This window comes from Choristoneura fumiferana, chromosome 22 (genome assembly GCF_025370935.1).
Source record: "Choristoneura fumiferana chromosome 22, NRCan_CFum_1, whole genome shotgun sequence".
Taxonomy (NCBI): domain Eukaryota; kingdom Metazoa; phylum Arthropoda; class Insecta; order Lepidoptera; family Tortricidae; genus Choristoneura; species Choristoneura fumiferana.
Window position 1 is genome coordinate 748405 of NC_133493.1, and position 23950 is coordinate 772354.

Genomic DNA, 23950 nt, shown 5'->3' on the forward strand with positions numbered 1-23950 from the left:
CTCGGCCTGAGGCTGCCTAATGGATACGCGGCTATAGAAAAACATATACCAGATCCAACAGCCGTCAAATGAACCGTGATTGCCATTTAGATGACCTACTTATTTACTACTTTCATATCGTAGGTACCTCGTATCAATGAAAAGCTTATCACGGCATAAAACATTTACGTAGTCAACACATTTCATTGTTCTTGGCTTAGTAATATTAATTATCCATGGCTGGTTTGAGTAGCCACAGCTAAACAAGCAGTGATGAAGAAGAAGACTGATGATTATTCCATTAAGGTTTATTTTTCATCAGTGCTTGTCTCACTGAACATTTTTTTTGTAAAGTTCATTAAATCTTTATTTTTTTAGCTGCGCTTATGGCAGTGGATTTAGTGTTATAGCTTTTTAATGGCAGGTAGTTTAAATTCCTCTACTACTGAAAAGAGGATTCAACAGAGTTTGGAATCGATTTTCTGTTGCATGTCTTGTTCGCGGTTGGTTTGCAAGTTACGGCCTGGTATCAAAACTCAAAAGTCAGACGACATGTCGTAATTGATAAACATATTACCTATACAAAATTAAGCCAAGACCAATAAAATGTTAACAAACGTAAATGTTTTATGGCCGTGATAAGCTATTCATTGATACGACGTACCTACGATACGAAGTAGAAATAGTAGGTATCTAATGACACTCGGGTTCATTTCGACGGTCTGCTGGAATCTGGTTATACCTATGTTTTTCTATTTAGTTCATCGAAACCTGAATATCCATGCTCGTTATCTTTTGATGAAGAAGAAGACTGATGGGTTATTACCATTACGGTTCCTTTTTCATGACTGTTTGCTAAGTGCCTTTTATTAAAATGTGAAATAAAATATGTTTTTTTGTTGTATGCATGTAATCAAAAGTTCTAATTAAATGTATTAAGCGCACATATGATGATTAAAGGATAACGTAATATATCTCACATATACTAGAAATATACTACATATTTAAGACTCTAGCTCGCTAGTTTTCATTTTTTTATTTTTGGGCTATTTGGTACCTATTTGTTGAAATAGATTGATGAACTTTTCGAAAATACAAGTTTATGTCTTTGAATGATAAAAACAAAACAGAATAATGCTACATTGCATATAAGCTAGAAAAACAGAAAAAAAGCCTAGAGTCAAAACATCTTAGAAATATTTTGCACTTTTTTAAGCGCGCTTTAAGAGGTAATTCCGATTTGTTTACAGCCAATACCTCTTATTTGCGCTGAGACTTAAACTAAAAACTTAAATTGTATAAAAACATGTAAGCAGTTTAACACTGTATTCGGCGAAAAATGCTTCAATTATGGACTTTAAATGATAGTTTTACCAATATATCTGCGTAAACTGCTAGTTTAGAAGATAAAAAAAAAACGTGTCTACAGGCAAAAATCGCTTATCTGCAGTACCTTTTGAAGAAAAAAACCCTATTTTTAACCTACTCGGCGCGAGTATAGAGTAAATAACATAGCCCTTCCTATTAAGGGATAAATTATCTATATAGAACACAGATATTTTTTTAGTTAACTAGCTTTTATAGTTTTTAGAGCATGCAAACCTTTAATGCGTTTTTCTCGAACTACATTTCATGCAGATAAGCGATTCTGGTTGTAGGACGATGTTACTACGGCCTTATTGCGACGTAATAAGAGTCTGTGGTACATAATTTGAAACTTTGAAATAAGTATAGTCAACGTCATAAATAAGTGATCATTTATGTACCTTGTCATGTTTTGAAAGCCATACGAAATTGTGAAAACGACTAAAAGCGACAGGAGTACATAAATACCTACCTGTACCTACATATTTTTACACTTGACTGTACAAGCTAATTGGAGAAGCCTTCTTTTTAGATAATACTATTATCATTTTCTTTGAGATTTTTCAGGACAACCGCATAGCTTTTGGAACTTTGAAGTGACAAAGTCGGGGTTTTTCCAACTTTTCGTTGGTTGGGTTATGCAAACCCATCCCTATATCGATAAACGATCCTAGCAAACATTACTAGCTTGTTTTAAAGATCTATCCAACGGTACTGATACTGCCCACAGTATAAGTTTGAACGATAATAGAACGCATCTCTACTTTACGTACGGAGTTTTGATGATCACTAAGGCTCAAGTCCCAGGGTCATATTTATTAATGGTCATTCATCATCATCATCATCCCAGCCTATATACGTCCACTGCTGGGCACAGGCCTCCTCTCAGAACAAAGAGGCTTGGGCCATAGTTCCCCGCGGGCCCAGTGCGGATTGGGAACTTCACACGCACCATTGAATTGCATCGCAGGTTTGTGCAGATTTCCTCACGATGTTTTCCTTCACCGCAAAGCTCGTGGTAAATTTCAAATTTAATTCCGCACATGAATTTTGAAAAACTCAGATGTGCGAGCCGGGGTTTGAACCCACGACCCTCTGCTTGAGAGGCGATCTCTACTTTACGTATGGTATAGGTCAGATCACCACTAGCCTTCCTCGAGCCCCAGGGTCATATTTTATTAGTGGTATCACCATTATCTCCATGGAATTGCCATAAATTCCAGGGCTCCATATTAAGCTATTAACTCCATTCGGCCGCATGCTATAGGAGCCCAACCTTGGTCTAGACTTAGGTATTCCTATACTTATTAATGGTACAGACACACGATGTAGATAGAAACGTTAACGTATAAAAAGTTTTCGTTGACATTTTCGGTTTACAGTATGAGTTTTTTGCTAACTGTTAACATTTCAGCCAAAATATATTACTAGCTGCTACCCACGACTCCGTCCGCGTAAAATTCGGTTATCGCTATCTCACGGGAATCATGCAATTTTCGGGATAAAACTATCCTATGTCCTTTCTCGGGAGTCAAATATCTCTATACCGAATTTCATCTAAATCGGTTTACTGGTTTAGATATGATGAAGACAACAATTGCAAGCCCATTTGACCGTTAGAAATTCGACTTTCAAAATGTACGCACTCATACTTTTTTACCCAACTGCGAAGAAGGAGAAGTATGTTGCAGGTGGTAGGACCTTGTGCAAGGTCCGCCCGGATTGCTACCACCTTCATGTTCGCTAATCCTGCTGTGAAGCAGCAGTGCTTGCACTGTTGTGTTTCGGCGTGGAGAGTAAGACAGCCGGTGAAATTACTGGTACGTGAGGTATCCCATCTTAGGCCTCTAGGTTGGCAACGCATCTGCAATACCCCTGGTGTTGCAGATGTTTATGGGCAGTGGTGATCTCTTACCATCAGGAGACCCACTTGCTCGTTTTCCATCCAGTAGAATAAAAAAAAGTTGTTCTTGAACTTAACAGAGCTAGTTTTCTTCTTTTAAGTATTAGTAGGCAGGCGGGTTTTTTGTTTTTTTAAATTAATTGTTCTTTTTTTCCTTTTTAGTGAAAATTTAGGAAATAAATGGTCTATTAAATAAATTCCCTATCAATGAACTAAAAGAATTTCCTTGCTCACCCGCGACCTTACGATAGCTAAGCTTATGCAAAATATGCGTGTTCATGCAGTTCCTCCACCTCCACACTGTAAGAACACACACAAATCACACAAACCCATCTATCACCACCTCACTACACTGACGCGTTTCGAACTCAACCAGAGCTCATCTTCTGAGTGACACAACCGTACACCATGCTACCAGTTATTAGATACCAGTTGAGCAAGGATTTCCTTGCTATCCATAAAAAAAAAAAAAAAAACTTTTAGTTCATTGATATGGACCTCCGCAAAGTAACGCCTGATTCAATAAATTATTTAAATTCCCTATATTTGCTACGTTAGCGCGTAGTTTGAATTGTCTGTCTCGATGTACATCTATGGTATAGAATAAATAAAGTAAGTAATGATCTAAGTAGGTACTTACATAGAATTAATGACACATTAGGGTGTCTGGCATTTAGTGTTAGTAGTCATACTAGTTCGCGTGTTAAGTTTTTTAACTACTGCTTACTAATTAGTTTAGTTAGCAAGTACGCGTTAGGCAGAACGTAGAGATAACCTCATTATTTCACTAGCGACCCGCCCCGGCTCCGCACGAGTATATTTAAAAAAAAACGGCCAAGAGCGTCTCGGACACGCGCAAGACAGGGTTCCGTAGACATTACAAAAAAATCAAATAACATTTTTCTAAGGATTTCGTATTGTCAAGTTTACGTATATTTAATACCTACCTGAGGCTGCTATTTACTCACTACTACTAATTCTCAAAAAATCTTAGCCGTTATAATTTTCCTTGTAAATTTGATATACTTACCATCTTGTATTTTCAAAATTATACACCCAACATTTAAAATTAAAATCTAAATTTAGAGGGGAGGACGCTCGACTTAAATGAAAATTTGCACTTTACAGTTGAATATTTCGCAAACAGATCACTGAAACGAAAAATCGTTAAGGCACCCTCCAATGGTTTTAAAAGACCTATCCAACGATACTCCACACTACAGGATTAGTCGAGGAAAAAAAATCACCCTTACTTTACGTCTATGGGAGGTACCGTAATTTTTTTTTTTTTTTTATGTTACACCTTGTGCGTGTCTGATATGTATATTCATGCGAAATTAAAGCTTTGTGGTACTTACGGTCTCTGAGTATAGCCGCGGACAGACAGACAGACGGACAGACATGGCGAAACTATAAGGGTGCCTAGTTCACAACGGAACCCTCATAAAAAAGGTATCTAATCACAGAAACTTTACATTTTCCAGTTCCATTTCTCTAAAACTACACCCATGCGAATCCTAATAAAGCAACTATCACTTATTCTGTACCCCTAGTGTAAGTTTTAGGTTACAAAATACTTCTCGATCGCGTTCGCGTTAAAATCTCAATTTGTATGGAAACACGAACATCGCAAACGTTCCGCTAGAGGCGCTGTTCGTGTTTCCATACAAATTGAGATTTTAACGCGAACGCGATCGAGACGTATTTTGTAACCGAAAACTTACACTAAGGTCACTGGTCTTAAACAGTAGTGAGTATGCGTGTGTAGTAACGTGTTTGTAGTGTGTGTGTATATAACATATAGCTTACTTTTTTTTCAACGTCGAGCATAACAGTGAGCCAAAGCTAGTATTTTGCATTAAAATTACAACACCGTCAAAGGATCTTGTCAATAATATTATCATTTATTTCCCTAAAGTGCCAAATATTGACCGAGCTCCTGAAAAACATCGTAAGTTTGTCGGGAGCAAATACTCGTAGTTAACAGGAAGTAGGTCAACTTGTAGGGCAGTTTGTTTACCAATAAGTTGACTATCTGCGCGATATCGAGCGGGGAGTTGATGAAGTTAGTGCTAGATTAGTTAAGATTTCATGAAAACTGAAATGGTAGTTAAAGAGATCACCAGAACCTATTCTTCAAACTTTATCAATATACGTCTTCTAGTTTCGAGTAATATGCCTGTGACATACGGACGAACAATACGAAACTATATGGGTTCCGTTTTGTTGCTTCGGCTACGGAATCCTAAAAATGGTGAAAAATTCTGGCACAAAGCCCCTGCGTGAAAGAGTAATAAAGTAACTAAATAAATATTATGGGACATTTAACACCAATTGACCTAGTCTCAAACTAAGCAAAGCTTGTAATATGGATACTGGGCAACGGATAAACATACTTATACATGTATGTAGATAAATACATACTTAAATACATATTAAACATCCAAGCAAAGCCCGTGAGCCCGCCCGCCCGTGAGCAAAAGCCGTGGTGGCCTAGTGGTTTGACCTATCGCCTCTCAAGCAGAGGGTCGTGGGTTCAAACCCCGGCTCGCACCTCTGAGTTTTTCGAAATTCATGTGCGGAGTTACATTTGAAATTCACCACGAGCTTTGCGGTGAAGGAAAACATCGTGAGGAAACCTGCACAAACCAGCGAAGCAATTCAATGGTGCGTGTGAAGTTCCCAATCCGCACTGGGCCCGCGTGGGAACTATATAGGCTGAGATGATGATGATGATGATGATGATGATGATGAAACATCCAAGACCCTAATAAACACAGATTTATAGTTAATATTAGTAGTACAGTATGATTACACTGACGAGCAAAATAAGGAGTCACTTTCCACACAACATTGTATGGGAAGCGATCCGTCATTTCTGCTCGTCAAGGTACAGTCAAACAAATTGAATCATGACCCAGGGTGGAACCTTTTATTAATCAATTTCACTATGATTTCCTTGACAAATGTATGAGATGTCAACATCAAATTAGTAGCACAAAGGCACCACCACAGATCATGATTCAACTCGTTCGACTGTGCAAGACGTTTTACTAATAATTTAATGTTACTAGGCCTCCCAGCAACACAAACAAAATGACAAACAATAGTACCTAATTATGATGTAACCAGTTCACTGACTCGTCCATATGTTACTACGACATCTTAAATTACGAGTTTTTTTACTATAGTTGGCTGCTGTAGTGTGAACATCTTTGTCAGCAATCCGTGAAGTGAGAGAGGCGAGAGTTAGGTAGCCTTTGCCCTATGTATATTTACTCGAGAGATTACAGGATTTTATATATTCCACACACACACACAAACACACACGATGTAGTGTGTTTTTTTATGTTAATAAAAATGTTGTGAGTCAGTTTGAGTTTGAAAAAAAAACATACAAACGAATTGGACTTCCTCCTTTTTTGAAGTCGGTGGAAAATCAGACAGAACGGCTTATCACACTAGTTAAAATAATTTATGCGAAAATGGAATTTATTTAGCTTTTTTCTGTCATATATTCACGGTCAAATCATGGCCAAACATAACGTGAATATTTACGTCTACCTACGTAGTTTAGTTGTCTTAGCGACACGTATTCGCACGTTTGTGTGAGCTGTCTGTACGTGGAGCAAGGTCGTACTTTTGCAACTGAGTAGACAGTTATTGGTAGCATCTGTTTGTTTGTTCGCACGTCTGTGAGTTATTGCTGATGGGCCAAATTTTGAATAAAATACATAATAAACGCGAAAGTGTGTTTGTATGTTTATCTGTCTTTCACAAAACGGAGCGACGGGTCGACGTAATTTTTGGCATAGAGATTTTTTATGGGCCCGAGAGTGACATAGGCTACTTTTTATCCCGCGCGGAAAAATGCACAGTTCCCGAGGGAACGGCACACGATAACCGAATTCCACACGGGCTAAGCCGCGGGCAAAAGCTAGTTTTGAATAATAATTCGCAGGATGCAGTTACCAAGGAGCCTTTTGTAGGTCGTCACTCCGCCTGGCCAGAGGGCGTCCTGGCTCTATGAGAAAATTATTATTCGTAGAAGTGCTACAATAAGCGATAACTTGCCACCTACATCCAGCGCTACACACCATACTATTTATATCACGCTCAATACACGTTATAATAAAAAAAACCTGCAGGGCTACTACGAAACTCGAAACTCGAAGTTCGTGTCGTACCGTCCCTCTCGCTCTCGTATTAAATAGTATAAGTGTCAGAGGGACCGCACAACACGAACTTCGAGTTTCGGTTTCGTAGTAGCCCTGCTGGTATACTCGTAGTTCCTGAAGGTCATTTTTTGTCAAAAAGAGATCAATCACTCCAATGAATAGATACAACAGATACTTTGCCAGAAATAGCATTTACGAATAAGTTAGAGTTCCTTACTGAACCGGTTATAACCTTTTTTGGAATTATAACTAAGTTTGCTAATCGTAATGTAATCTGATTTTAATTTAAAAAAACGATTAGGTGCGAGTCGCGCGCACCGAGGGTTTCGTACAACTTTGTACGTAGGTACCATCAGCCAAAAATGTGGTCTACCACCCTAAAGTCGATAATCGTTTGCATGGCATAAAACAATAATGAAAATAGACGTGTCTGTCAACTTGAAAGTTCGACTTTAGCGACACATTCATTTGATAGGAAATTGTTTAAAAATTGATAGACCACTTATTTGGCTGATGGTACTCATCTATGAATATCTAGTGTCAGCAAAGCCCCTCTTCTAAGCCAAATGTACGCAGCAAGGGGTCATGTTAAGTGGATATCGACAGACAAACAGACAAAAAGTTTTCAGACTAAGTAGGTATTCAAATTATTTTTAATTTTGATCATGGATCCATTTGCTATTGATACATTGATAATTTAACAACTATTCCCAATTGAGTGTGCTATAAGAGCTACCTTGAAGCCTAATTTCAAAGTTTCTAGGGCAACCGAAAGTAGGTAGTAAGTACCGTAGGTTTTTCGGTTACGGTAATTTGTATACTTACTCGTAAAAAGTTTTTGATGACATTATCTTTTAACTTTCTAACTTGTAAGTTTCATTGTTCCTCTGCTTCAAGTAGTAGCAGACCTGAGTAACTAATTTTAGTTTGATACCTCCGCACGTTGATACCTCCGCACGTTCCCGAGAAAAAGGGTTGACAGACGGACAGACAGACAAACGTTCATTTTGAGGTATGGAACCCTAAAAACGTACAACTTTGTGATACCGAGTTGATTCGTTAATTTCTTAAAGTATAAAAAGCAAACCCACGCTTGATTCGTAGAATTATGCGTAAGAAAACGATTAACGTAGGAGTAAGACGGACGGGCAAAAAGGTAATTCACGTATCCTGGTTAAAGGCGGCGAGAAAGTAGTTTTATCTCGTTTGATTCGGACAAAGCCAACTAATAAAGCAAACTGGAGTCGGGTTACTTTCCTCATTCAATTTTAAGAAGTGAAAATATTTCCTTCATAATTTTGGTTAATTTCAGGATCTACTTTTTACTCCGGAGTCAAAATGGCTAAAACGGAACCCTTATAGTTTCGCCATTTCTGTCTGTCTGTCTGTCCGTCCGTCCGCGGCTTTGCTCAGGGACTATCAGTGCTAGAAAGCTGTAATTTTGCACGAATATACATGTAAATAGACGTAAAGTGGGGGTGATTTATTTTTTCTCATCCAATCCTATAGTGTGGGGTATCGTTAAATAGGTCTCTTAAAACCATTAGGTGTCATAAAACAATTTTTTCGATTCAGTGATTTTTTTGCGAAATATTCAACTTTAAAGTGCAAATTTTCATGAAAATCGATTAAACCGGTGGGTGTAAAAATTTGAAAAAAATCATGATGGTAGTAAGTACTTATATCAAACTTCCAAGGAAAACTATAAGGCTAAGTTGGCTTGAGAATTATTAGTAGTTTAAGAGTAAATAGCAGCCTAAGGTATAAAATATACCTATAAACTTGGAAGATTCCGTATATAATACGAAATCCTTCGAAAAATATTACTTAATTTTTTCGTAATGGCTACGGAACCCTATTTTAGGCGTGTCCGACAAGCTCTCGGCCGGTTTTTTTAATCGACTGGATGGCAAACGAGCAAGTCTCCTAGTCTCCTGATAAACACTTATCTATTGTTAAGAACCAATTATAATTTATTTAAGAGGGTATCCAAAGTGTCTGAGAGGAATATCCATCGCACCCATGAGGTCTGCTCGGTAATAGCACGCACCTCACTAAAGCGTATTCTGCTTAGCAAGCAAAATTTATAACAAAGTACCTATTGCCTTGAGATTGCTGCCACTGCAGGAATTTAAGAATAACTCTCTAAATTTTTAATTTCTAAATGCTATTATTCAATTTCAGATTTTTTTAAAGACAATTTAAATTAAATAAATAGTTTTTATTAGCATTGACATAAGTACTTAAAATCTCTTTTTTTATATTTTAATTATATCTTTTTTGTATAGGTACATATAATATTATTTTATTTTAATCCTAGTTTTAGTTTTAATTTTGATTATTGTACGCCTATCGGCAAAACATAATGTTGCATGCCAAATTTTTCCACCGCTGTAATCAGTTATACATTATGTTTACAAATAAATCACTTTGACCTTTGACTTGACTTTGACTAAGTCTTAGTCTTGATCCTGAAATTAACCAAAATTATCGTTGTCTTCCAGCAACTATTTCTTAGTGGAGCGGCCCCCAGACACCTTACCGCGAGCCAAGCCCTACCAGGTTTACTGGAATGTCCCCACCAAGCAGTGCCGCTCCAAGAAGATCCCTTTCGACGGGCTGTTCGACAAGTACGGCATCATCCAGAATAAGGACGACAGCTTCCTGGGGGAGCAGGTAAGGTATTATCGGGTGGTGAAATAAAACACCTATATTCTAAAAGAAGTTTTTATCGACAGAAAAACCAGAAAAAGTGACCAGCACTGGGAATCGAAACCAGGTCCTCAGCATCAGGTCTTGTCTGGGTGAGCGGTTGGTTCCGAAAGAGTGTGACGTCTGTCGAAGCAACATAGATGTCGCTAGTGCTGCTGCTTAAGTAGCAAAGTAGAAATAAGCAACCTGAGATATGTATGCATAGGAAAAAATCGTCTCTAGATTCCTGTCCAGCAGTGGTGTAGGGGTTGCACGCAGCACGGAATGCTGAGGACCTGGGTTCGATTCCCAGTGCTGGTCACTTTTTCTGGTTTTTCTGTGCATCCATGTTTGTGACGTTTACTGTGAAATGGTTCCATGGTAGCTCATGAATTAAAGTCGCATCCTGACCGCGAGACGGAAGTACCCTCATTCTATCCATCATCATCTCCTCTGACCACGTCCCAACCAAAAAAACATCGTGGATTTCGTAAAAGATTTCACGTCAAATTTCATAATTCTAAACTCAGCGGTTGAGATTCCAGGTGTCCAGCTATCTGGGAATCTAAGAATTAGAAGATTCTAAGAAGATAAAACTATTAGTTTAATTAAATAGATATTTTACTTATGGGACAGGCCCTTCATAATCTACACGCAATACGAGTTATGACCAATCCACAGACAGTCTCTAAGAAATTTCATTTTTACAAGCTTTTATTTAGTTTCACCTGTCCCGTTTTCTGTCTGTCTGTAGTCAAATCTTGCAAGTTAAATTCGACTAACTTCCAGTAGTCGGATTAAGTTGGAATTTGGCATGAATTAATGGCATAAATTACAATAATCTGGCAGGACGGAACTCTTCAACGGTTAATGCATCGACTTGAGATTACGCACATTTAGTTTGGGTGACAATGCAAGTAAAGTCGACAAAAAGTACAGTCAGCAAAAAAGCTTGTATTAAAAATGTTTTTTTTTTACCAAAAACTTATTATTACCGAGGATCCCTTACAGAGTTTGTTGTCCGTCTGTCTAGTCAAGAGTCTTGACTCAAGACCCTTTTAATCAAGAACGTATAGAAGTAATCAATCCGAAAGTAATTCAGTGGAACCCATTTAAAAACAAAACATAAAACATACCCACTGTGACGACCAGTTTTTGCCCGCAAAAAGTGCAGTTCAAAACGAAGCTCAGGTAGGTAGGTACGAAACAGAAGCACGTATGGAAACACTTGATCAGTTTAATCGTATTTATACAATTGAACCACAGGTCGTATTGTCTAACGCACGGGCATCTGCGATCTCTCCACCATCTCTTTCTAGCCTCATGCTATACTGTATGACCGAAAGAAGCAGTGAAAGCGATTCTGATTCCGGGTACGTTAGATACGAGTAATAAGGCCTCTGTATGTCAGTTTCATGCGCTATACAAAATTGCATACATACATACAATAAAATCACGCCTCTTTCCCAACGGGGTAGGCAGAGACTACATCTTTCCAGCTACGATTCTGGCATACAACTCTCGCTTCCTCTACATTCATCAATCTTTTCATGCATGCACGTCGGTTTAGAGTACTCCTGACCAAACAAACAACAAAAAAAACAACCCAAAAATTGCATAATGCAATTAACCCTCTCATAATTCACCGTCTTCCAGATAGCAATCCTGTACGATCCAGGGCTGTTCCCAGCCATCCTGATGAGAGACAAGAATGGCAAGATGAGGCTCCGGAACGGTGGAGTGCCCCAGGAAGGCAACCTGGATGAACACCTCACCGCCTTCCGGTACAGCTTGGAGAACAGCATACCAGACCCTGACTTTAATGGTAAGAACTGATTATTGTGATGATTTCTGTGTTGTTTTATCTAAAGCAGCACTACAGTTCCAAACTAAAGCGGTGGAAAATTTAATTTCAATCATCATCATTATCATATTAGCCGTAGGACGTCCATTGTTGGATATAGGCCTCCCCCATAGACCCTCAACTGCTTCTATCGGAAGCGGCTTGCATCCACCGTGAACCCGCGGCTTTGACCAGGTCATCCGTCTACCTCGTTGATGGACGCTCGCTGCGGTCTGCATCAGAACTTTTCGGCCTTAACGGCCACCTGTTCTCCGTGCCATATAGCTTAATTTCATAAATACCTGTTTGGAAATATGAGAATCAATATAATATAGCAACTAACAATACATGAATCCAGTAAACCCATTCACCTAAATTCTAAAACATAAAAAAAGTTGTAAAGACAGTCGTAAACATGGTTAGGCGTCATATAAACATTGCACCATCGGGTCATGTAGTGCCTATGTTGATTCCTTAAACCGTATTAGATTACATAACAAGAGCTCAGCAATTATGTAGTTGATAAACAAAAGAGGAATTTTAATTGATCTAGGCACCAATAACCGTGACCGGTGGGGCCTGGGGCGTCGAGCGTTACCTCTGTTCATTGCGCGCCTGAGACGTATTCTCCGCAGTGGTTACCTAGCAGCCCACGCAATGAAAGAGAAAAGTAGTGTTTGATCGCAGCAGCTGGAGTATTAGTCCACGGACGCAGCGGGGTGACGAGCGTTTTCTCTGTATACATTGCACGGCCGAGACATACGCGGCGCAGTGGCCACCTGCCTGCACATGCAATGATAACAAATAAACGCTTGCCGCTCCGCCGTCGCGCGTTATCGTGACCGGACCACCGGCCAATCTTTGATTTAAAACATTGAATAGCCCTAGTTATAGGAGGATCATGGGCTCAAATCCGGGCTTACATCCTGAGTTTTTTGAAATTCATGTGCGATTTCACCTTTGAAGTTTACCACGTGATTTACGGTGTAGGAAGTACGTGCAAAGACACAAAAATACTCACATCCCTTTGCATCTTATTTATAGTCGTCGTTAAAAGAATAGTACCTAAAAGTAGTTTAACAATTCCATCGTTTGACAGTCACATGGATGATGTAATTGTCAATTGAACCTGCCAATGACCTTGTCGAGGCGCTCTAATTGTTACTTGTCTGTCTTGATTTAGCGTAAAACCATACAAAATACATTATGAAAGTGTGTGGAATATTTCGACACCATTATTGTTACAACTAATCTTTACGAACGGAAGCTCTGACAGTCGAACTGAAATTCCGAAATTTTATTAAATTCCCACGGGAATTACCAAAAAATGAATCTTCGTCTTCATTTACGTTTTGTAATGAACTTGCGTACAAATTAGTGTCTCTAAACTTGGTTGTTAAGATTTTGGAATCTTACTTGGATCCCGTGGGAATTATGTTATTAAAAGTATTCAGCCGCATACCAAATTTTATCCAAATCATCCAGCACAGAGTAGCAAACATGCACTTACATGAATACACAAACTTTCACTTTTAAATAAAATATCAGTAGGATTCTATCACCAAAAGACTTAGATATAACACCACACAATTCAATGAATCTTCATTGAAGAACATTAGAAACAATTCAGAAATGTAGTAACATTATGGAAATTTACAAAGTAACAAGTTAGTTAGATAGTTTTATCGCTGCAGAGCGATCGTTTCCTGGAAAACTTTACAAACCAAAATAAGAAAACACCGATTTAAAGCAGCTGGTGCTGCAACATATGGAAGGATTCGGAAAATAAACAATACTTGTAAATAAAGAAAAAGTACGGCGTCTGAAACATCAACACTCAATAGTGACTAAACAAAATTAATAAAGATATAGATATCTTCTCGATCATGTATACTTTCAAGTTCAGCGGTATAAACCACTTGACCGTTCATCTCGATTGTGTTATCTCTACCGTTGAATGACTCAGTGGGAGCAACCCATTCTATTGTTTGATTGTTTATTGTTACAATGTTTGACATTGCAGTATTTCACGATAAACATTTGACTTTGCAAAACTAGAATCATCATCATCATCGCAGCCTATACATATACAGGACTTTATTGCCTAAACATTAAGGTCGTGTACTCGTGTATACATATTTTTTGCACTTTGGCTGTATTAATTATTTATTGCCGACTGTACCTACTGCTGATGTGAGCGTTCCCTAGAATAGTCATGTAAATTTCCATATCAATGTTTGGCTTTATGCTTGGCTCCGTTCGTTGTTCACCTTAATTATTGTCTAACCCACTTGGAATCACCATCGTTTTCACCATTTATTTTCATTACACAATATAGGATGAGAGTGGAAAGAGATGGTGTATGCGATCGGGAGCACCAGAGCGTAAAGCCCAATGTAGACTTGCAAGAAAAATCATGCAAGTTGCATTACATTGCGGCGCCTGATTGACCACTATAAACTCGTTTGCTTTACGGCCTCGAAATGTAATACAACTTGCACGATTTTTCCTGCAAGTCTGAACTCGGCTTTACCCTAGCTTCACACTGCGAAGTTCTTGACGAAGTACTCGGGAAAGTTGGCCGAAGTACCGACCGAGTAAGACGAAGTGCCTGTCCACACTATCGTATTCGCATACAAACCTTGTTCAATTTCGCGAGCAGTGTAGAGCTAGGGTTAGACAATACGGTCACAGTTCGTCAAATTTAAAAACGAAGTGTATGCTCAAGTTCATCGTATCAGCCAGCATCTTAAAAGTTTACTAGTAATAAGTCGTATTAAAAAAAAATTTTGACCCCCAATTATTTGCATCTCACAGCGGCCATGTTTTTTTAACGTCGCTTATCTAAGGACACTTGGGTTGCTGGGACGATTCTAATGATACCTTTAATTGTCTAAATCCGTCCAGCGGTTTGAGAGATATGCGGTAATAAAGAATATTACATACTTACAAGATACGCGCGAAAAACAATACCTACCTCTCCTTGCAGTCGGGTAATAAAGGTTAACCAAATGATGTATTGGTAAAATTATTGAATCCATGTGAGCCAGCTGTCACTGGTACCAGTCTGTCCTGCGATTAATAATATCTCTGAATTCCAGGTATAGCAATAATAGACTTCGAGTCCTGGCGGCCGGTCTACCGGCAGAACTTCGGCGAACTGACTCCGTACAAGGAGGAGTCGTTGAAGATCGAGCGCCGCTTGCATCCGCTGTGGACGAAGAGCATGATCGAAGCTCGGGTAAATTGAACTACATCTATAAAAGAGATACTTGACTGATTGACTGACTGGGCAAACGAACAATCTAAACCTCTCACTATAATTACTCGGCGTCTAACCTAATAAAACCAATTAACTTTGAAAAATTTAAAAACCCGTGACATTGTCATTTCAAAGTCCATATATCTCAAAATAGCTGCACCGATTTTAATGAAGCATATCTAAGATTTACCGTAAGGAAACTTGCTTTGACGTTAAATAATTTGCATCCGTTTGAGAGCTACTATGCTACAGACAGACATAGTCAAAAACTCACGAGTATAAAATCCCTCTTTTTGGGTCGGAACTAATAAGTAGTTTTCATCAGCAGCACCATCTCGATATTTGGTGCTCCTCGACACATATATAAAACTAGCTTCTGCCCGTGACTTCGTCCGCATGGAATTCGGTTATCGCGCGCTGTCCGGGTAAAAAGTAGCTTATGTCACTCTCTGGCCTATAAACTATCTCTTTGCCAAAAATCACATCGATCCGTTGTTCCGTTGTGGCATGAAAGAAGGACAAACATACAAACACACAATCATACACACTTTCAAGTTTATAATATTAAGTAGCATGGATTTGGAATGGCTAGGGTTTTTCCAAAATTCTACGCAATGGCCAGTTTAACCCAGGTTTCAAAGTAATTTTAATATCATAGTTATGACGAAGTAGCTAGGATAGATATACTTAGCACTGTATTTCTGTGTGACATAAACTATGCCTAAAAGTGGATAAAGTCGATTCAGCAAAGTCGGTCTTTAAGAACTTCAAAAGATACCAATTATCATTTCACATCACCCGTATTAAAGGAACAGATGAACATCCATTAAGCATTAATCATTGATGAAGATCTAAATATACCCGCGGTTGGTATGATGTCAGATTGCGGGCCGTGGTGCCCTAGTTTCCTGGCTAAATGTTAAAGGGATTTGTCAGAAGGTTTGGGTATGTATTATAAGACCGACAAATCATAATACCTACAGTTGAAATGTCGACGCATAACACATCGAAATTCAGAATACCGAATGTACAAAATACCGACAACCGATACACCGAAGGTCGAAATATCTATTTTTAAATGACCGAAAGTACAAAATCCCGAAAATGGGGTATGTATTATAATACCGAAAAATCATATTACCTACAGTCGAAATATCGACACTTAACAATCGAAATTCAGAATACCGAAAGTACAAAATACCGAAAGTACGAAAACCCGAAAGTAAAAAAAAGTTTGATATGTGCGAGCGAGCGAAGCGAGCGAGCAAGACGGTTCGAGGCAAAAGCGACTTGGATAGGTTAGGTTCAGAAGGCTAAGGCGGGAGCGAAGCGGAGCGTAGCTCCCGCCTTAGCCTTCGATGTTAGTTTTTTTTTATAGCAGCCCGGATAATATTGCTTCACAAATGATCTTTGCTGTTGAATCTTATCCAACCTACTTTCTTAGTGGCAGTTAAGTATCTTGCCTGCTATAAAAAAAAAAACCTAACATCGAAGGCTAAGGCGGAAACTACGCTCCGCTTCGTTCCCGCCTTAGCCTTCTGAACCTAACCTATCCGAGTCGCTTCTGCTGCGAACCGTCTTTGCTCGCTCGCTTCGCTCGCTCGCTCTTTTCCTGCTATATTGTTTCGTCTTTGGTATAACGGCAGTTTCGGTATTTTGATTTTCGATATATTGATTGTCGATTATTTACTTGTAGTGATTATGACTGTTCGGCATTATGAGTTTCGACCTTTCGAGTGTAGGTATTTTGATCTTCGGGATTGTAGTCTTCGGGTTTTAGCTGCTGGTCAAATGTACTTTCGGGATTTCAAAACTTTCGGTCATATATCCATTCGACGTTTTAATATTCGGCCTTCCGTCCATAGGTCTTGTGAAATTCGGTCTTTCGTTTATCGGTATTATAATACATACCCGATGGTTTGATGTTCGGTTTAATATCCAATGGTTGTAACTGGTGTTACAAAAATAGACACATACACCTTTGGTCTCATCTGCACTTTCATCAGGTGAGATATAGGAGCCAATCACGGGTCAGTTGTATTTAAAAAAAAAGTACCCCTCGTAATAATAATTCCCGTGTAGATAAAAGTTTAAACCTATAAGAGTGCTAAGTTATCGACTCTAAATCAAATCAGGCAATGTGGGGGCCAGAGGGAAAAGTTGAAGCAGTTACGTACCACTGTATATGTATAACTTACCGCCAACTAAATCTTATTAAATTGTTCATTCGTACTTTTATTAATTCATTTATTCAACACATATTTTTACTCCAAGTTTGCCCCCAACGGTGTTTGCGAAAAATTCGTTTGTCGCTATTCTTCGGAATGCAATTTTCCGGGATATAAACTATCCTAATAATATTATTTCGATCAATAACATTTCCTATATTCCTCCTAGCATTTCAAATCATCTTCATACCAAAATTAATTCAAAGTGGTTCAGTCTTTTAAGAGTGGTGAGGTAACAACCAAATTTTCACCGCACGATATTTATTCACGCGTATTAGATGTGTATTCCGTGCTATACGTACAATTTCTCTGCGATTTTTTTTACCGCCAGTGCGGATACTCGTAAAAGATTCACCCCCTTATTCATAAAACTTAACAAGCCTATGTTAACTAACAAATGCTTTGTCCCTTTCTAACAAATACAAATGTCGAAGTGACAGATAAGGACAAACGAATTTTAGCGGCATTTTAACTAAAATAGGTTTGATTGTCGTTTATGAATAAGGGGGTTAATGTGTTACAGAAAAAAACTGCGCGGTAAAAATGAGGTCCTATTGGTTTACCACTTTTTCGCTTTTAAAACATTAGTAAGGATAACAAAGACATAAACATAGTTTTGCTGGTGCACATTTTTTTTATATGATTTTAAGTATTCAGATTAAAAACGAATGGGTATCATTACATTCTCGATCGTATTAATTACCAATAAACAGTTCAGTTAGGTACATAATTTAACTATGTAAGTTTACTTTCCTCAAGGAAATCACCAGGCACGCTATATCAATTTGATTTCATATGTTCGTTTACTAATTCATTAATTATTAATTGAAGAACATAACCAAGCCAATCTAGTTAACTAAATGATCTTCGTTAAAATGGTCATCATTTTATGACGTCTTGGCTTAAAAGACCTGTTAAATCCATTAACGTAATGGATACAACTATTAAAAAATGCAGTAGTGGCTTGTTCTAATTTAACAATCATTATGCCTCAACTAGGATCTTTTATGTCTCTGGGGGTATTAAAGAACCTAATAATTAAAACCTAATCTAATTAAATATCTAATAAATTCAGTTTCTAAGTAAATTCAGTTTCCCAGAAGGTCATATGGGTAACAATATTGAAAAGGATAGGAACCACTGCTATAATGGATCTATATTCAAAGGTTTTATAGTTACGCCATTTTCGTCTTGACTATCTGGACCACTATTAACGGGATATCATTACACACACAAATTAAGCCGTGGCGGCCTAGTGGTTTGACCTATCGCCTCTCAAGCAGAGGGTCGTGGGTTCAAACCCCGGCTCGTACCTCTGAGTTTAACGAAATTCATGTGCGGAATTACATTTGAAATTTACCACGAGCTTTGCGGTGAGGAAGACATCGTGAGGAAACCTGCACGAACCTGCGAAGCGATTCAATGGTGCGTGCGAAGTTCCCAATCCGCACTGGGCCCGCGTGGGAACTACTGCCCAAGCCCTCTCATTCTGAGAGGAGGCCTGTGCCAGCAGTGGGACGTATATTATAAGCTGGGATGATGGATGATGAATCACGAGCAAACGTCAAACGGAGCGCACGATACTAACGCCATCTAGCGATCTTTCACCTCTGTGAAATGAAAACCCTTATTAACCCCCGACGCAAAAAAGAGGTGTTATAAGTTTGATCGTTACGTGTGTCTGTCTGTGTGTATGTCTGCGGCACCTTAGCTCTTAAACGGGTGGACCGATTTGAATGCGGTTTTTTTGTTTGAAAGCACGGTTTTTAGCGATGGTTCTTAGATATGTTTCATCAAAATCGGTTCAGCCGTTTTTGAGATGTTGAATTTTCCAGGCCCGATACCGCTTCGAGCGCGCCGGGCGCGAGTTCATGCAGGCCACGCTGAAGCTGGCGCGGCTGCTGCGGCCGCGCGCGCGCTGGGGGTACTACGGGTTCCCCTACTGCTTCAACATGGCCTCCAATAACCTGGTCGAGACCTGCTCTGATAAGGTCCGGAAGGAGAATGATCAGTAAGTGCCACGGTAGTGTTCGGGTGATTGGCTTTTGTGTGGTTGCTAGGTAGATAGTGCTTAAGGGGCCCCTCACTCTAGTGTATTTTGTGTGTTGCTAGGTAGATAGTGCTTAAGGGGTCCTTCACTCTAGTGTATTTTGTGTGTTGCTTTGCTAGGTAGATAGTGCTTAAGGGGTCCTTCACTCTAGTGTATTTTGTGTGTTGCTAGGTAGATAGTGCTTAAGGGGTCCCTCACTCTAGTGCATTTTATAATAATTTAATTTATAATAATTTATTTCCAAAACATCTTTATATATTGTCCACGCAACTAAGACACTACTTCCTAAATAGGTACAACCTGTGCTTTAGGATAAGCAGCGCTCTTCCCCATTAAGATTTAGATGTATAAGGTTTAGGTGTAACTACAATACCAAAATATAAAGTTTTAGACTTATTCTAAATTTCTTATAATCTATGGTGTTTGTGTATGTTTGTAGTGTTGTGGTATACTACACAGGTGTGTGTTAGTGTGCATAAAGAAAACAGTCAGCTCCAAAGAATTCGCGCATATGTGCTATGAAAAAGTATATTTGTAAAATTTAGATAGTAGTCACTTTTCAGAGAATTCAAAAAACTGTATTTACTTGCATGTTTTCAGTTTTGTGTGGTTGCTAGGTAGATAGTGCTTAAGGGGCCCCTTACTAGTGCATTTTGTGTGGTACAGGCACTCCGTCACAAGGCAGATACCTAGTGCTTAAGGGGCCCTTATTTCCAGTGTCTTTTGTGTGGTTGCTAATAGATAGGTACTTAGATTGTGCTTACAGGGCCCTCACTCTACTGTATTTGGTTTAGTTGATCGTTAGGTAGATAGTACTTATGGGCCCCTCACTGTAATGTCTTTTGTGTGGTTGCTAGGTAGTTAGTGCCTAAGCGCATGCCTAGTGCGTTCGCGCGTTATCGTTATAGCCCTATTCACCCTGGCTTTTAAGGTTCCGTTTCCACCAGAGATGTGCGAGGATGTGTGCGAGGGATGTGTTTTTCATAAACCTATAAGAAACGCGATACAAACGACGGGAGCATTCCTCAACAGTTCTTATTATAAAAGATCAACCGATGATCGTCTCTGTACCATTAAAACAATTATTTATTTTATATATAAGCACGTGTATTTGTTTAACTTCCAATCTCTTTTCTTGACATATATCACGTGACCTACATGTTCAGAAATCAACTTCAGTAGGTACTATACATCTTCCCTTTCTGAAAGGTCCGTCACATAATCTCTTAGATAACTAGGTGGTCTAGCCACTCTTCTTGGTCTACCTTGAGAATCATCACAGTTATCCAAGGATTGCTCAGGTTGGTCATGTTGACCTATATTTGTATTACAATGTTGAGAGAATTCAACTTCTTGTGGTACAATACTTTGATTAAGTTGAGAGAGTTCTATCTCTTGTGGAATAGTGATTTGCCTGGGTTGATAATTACTATTAAAAAATGATGGCTTTAGTTGTGAAGAGTTTCTTCTTAGAATGGTACCATATTCATCTTTGATCATATAAGATCTTGGAGAACTGTGAATATCAACAAACTGGTAACCATACATTGTCTTTACGAAATACCACAGTCTCCATGGATTTAATGCTAGTAATATATTTATTTTTCCAGAATACCCTGGCTCTGGTCCGAAAGCAACGCTCTGTACCCCTCAGTGTACAGCTCAAAGAGCCTCAGCTGTTCGCAGCTGGCGTCGCTCATCCGCGGGCGGGTGGGCGAGAGCGCGCGGCTGGCCCGCTCCCTGCCCATACTACCCTACTTCTGGTTCAAGTACAGGGACGCTGGCTTCATGAGCGAAGTAAGTTAAAAACTGGCCAAGTGCGAGTCGGACTCGCGCACGATGGGTTCCGTACCATTATCTATACAACATTAGACATTAACAAAAAAACCACAAAAAAATCAAGTTTGTTGTATGGGGTCCCCCTTAAATATTTATTTTTAGTATTTGTTGTTATAGCGGCCATAATAATACATAATCTGTGAAAATTTCAACTGTCTTAACTATTACGACTCTAAAGATAGACAGACAGCGGAATCTCAGTAAAGGTAAACTAAAAAATGTCATAGAAGCCGATGGAAACAAATAATCCATTCCAAGTGTAGACCGCCCGTCGGTGACCGCGATCCTCAGTTATATTATGAGGGAACGACTAGACAGAGAAGTTATAAAATAATCTAACCTAAAGATTATATTTTTAATGCTAAATTTTTAGTACAAACATCTAGAATGTTAATGTCGCTCGGGACTCGTCGGTTTTATTCGTTTTCCTAAAGATTTATATGAGAAAGAAAAAGAAACAAATTAAAAACGATTTAAAACGAATTGCGTATCTGGCTGAGGGAAATGTCTTTTTACTCTATTAAGGATTATTTGAGCTATGACACCAAAGTATTGATATAATGGATTATTGTGCCTACTTAAATTATTGATTTGTAATAAATGATATATTGACATGTTGAATAAATTGCTAGGACATTTAATAATAATAATAATAATATTTTAGAAATCTATTACCCAATACTAATATTTGCATGCTAGAACTGGCTAAGTGTGTGCTAATTAACCCTTAGATTAAGACCATTGTAATCCACACTTAAAGCGAATAAATGAATATGAATATGAATATGAAACTAATCTTCGGTTTCGAATTCTGAACGATATTAGCAAACTAGTTCAATAGTCAAATCAAAATCAAAATTCAAGTCAAATCAACCACAAGTCATCCATATACTACAAGACATCATACTAACATACATACATTACAAGTTAAAGAAAAGCTTATTATTAAACTACTATTACAAACTTTAAGTAAACTCGCAGCACGAATTCACTTGTGCTTCTACAGCATATTTCTAGTTTCTATGTGATGTGAGACTATACAAGATTTATAAGTTTTATAGTTAAACGAACCTGACAATTTATTTCATATTGTTTATACTATAAGTTATTGACAATCAATATTTTTGAATTTCCAGGAAGATTTGAAAACAGCGCTCAAAACGATGTACAGATCACAAGCTTCAGGATTCATAATTTGGGGTAGTTCGAACGATACAAATACTCCTGCAAAGTGCGAGAAGCTCAAAAACTACGTAGAAAAGGTACTAGGACCAGCTGTAGCTATATACACGAAACAATCCCTTAAGGTGGATGAAGTAGACACCAAAGATCCCGATGTCAATGAAACAACCCTAGTCAACTTAACGACAGAAAATTCTCTGGATTTAATAGCTAGTGAAAGTAAAGACAATCCAAATGTAGATGAAGATAATATACATTTTTTGATGATCAGTGAAACTAATCGAAACAACACAGAAGAGACGTCTGATAGACTTCCTGCTGATTTTATCACAAGTGATACACAAACTATGAATGACGACAAAACTAAGGAACAAAGTAATAGTATTTTAATAGATATTTTACTAAGTATTATTGAAAATGTACAAAAGAATGAGAATAAAGATGAAATGGCGAAAGAAATGGTCAAAATCAACAAAGATATGAAAAAAGGTACGCCCTTACATGATACTTTTACTAAAGTAAGCACTGAGAATTATTATGATGTGAGTACAAGAAATCCTTTTGACAAAGAAAAGAAGAAAGGTGAAATTTTTGCTTCGTTGTTTTCTACACATGCAACAGACGTTAACAACAAAACAACTACAAACGACATATTTTCGACTACAGATGATTTTACTTCAACTTCTTCATCATTAACTACAAACGAAATTACAACAAATTCTGGCTACAATTACGTTTCAACCACAGAAATATGGGATGATAATAACACATTTTACAACGAAGACACATTCTTTGATCGTGTACCTGAATTTACATCTGAAGCAACTGAAGAAGATTCGAAAAGCGAGTTCAGTTTATTAAATTTGACAACAGAAACTAGTACAGTCAGTATTACTACTACTACTACTACTACTACTACCGAAGAAAGTAACATTACTGAATATAGTTTAGCGGATTTGACGACACAGATCACAGTTAGTTCAAGTTCTACAGAATTTACTATACCTGCAGCAGAAATTGTATCAACTACAACGATTACTGAGGGTACTACGACTGCATTATTAACGGAAAAAAATAATGATACTTTACATGTCGTTCCTGCTAACAATCAGGTGGTTATAACAATTTCGTGAACTAACATAAGAAACTTGATGCTAGAATTCGTACAAAAGGGAGTTATTAATTGAAATAAATCGTTCTTTATTTTGGTGAGAGTTGCATTAATTTTCCTCAAAGGTATTTGACGGCTGGTTTAACGTCTGTTATATTTATAGCGACTTTATGCAACTCACATTTATTGTTATTAAGTATTTGGTCATGAAATCTTTCCTAATGTTTATATCGTTATTCTAGCATCAGATTTACAATTTAGTATAATAACTATCCTTTTCAATAATGCTTCAGCGGGAACTTTAGTTTTTACTAATCGA

At 38.2% G+C, this 23950-nt stretch overlaps 1 protein-coding gene across 1 annotated transcript in view; it reads left to right on the forward strand.

Moving 5' to 3' along the window:
• Positions 1 to 23950, forward strand: part of LOC141440256 (uncharacterized) — a 39153-nt gene that overhangs the window by 13940 nt on the left and 1263 nt on the right. The window contains exons 2-7 of the mRNA XM_074104720.1: positions 9930 to 10101; positions 11773 to 11941; positions 15061 to 15200; positions 19285 to 19460; positions 21110 to 21296; positions 22475 to 23632. Of these exons, the coding sequence (XP_073960821.1) occupies positions 9930 to 10101; positions 11773 to 11941; positions 15061 to 15200; positions 19285 to 19460; positions 21110 to 21296; positions 22475 to 23632 (2002 nt within the window). The remainder of the gene's footprint in view (positions 1 to 9929; positions 10102 to 11772; positions 11942 to 15060; positions 15201 to 19284; positions 19461 to 21109; positions 21297 to 22474; positions 23633 to 23950) is intronic.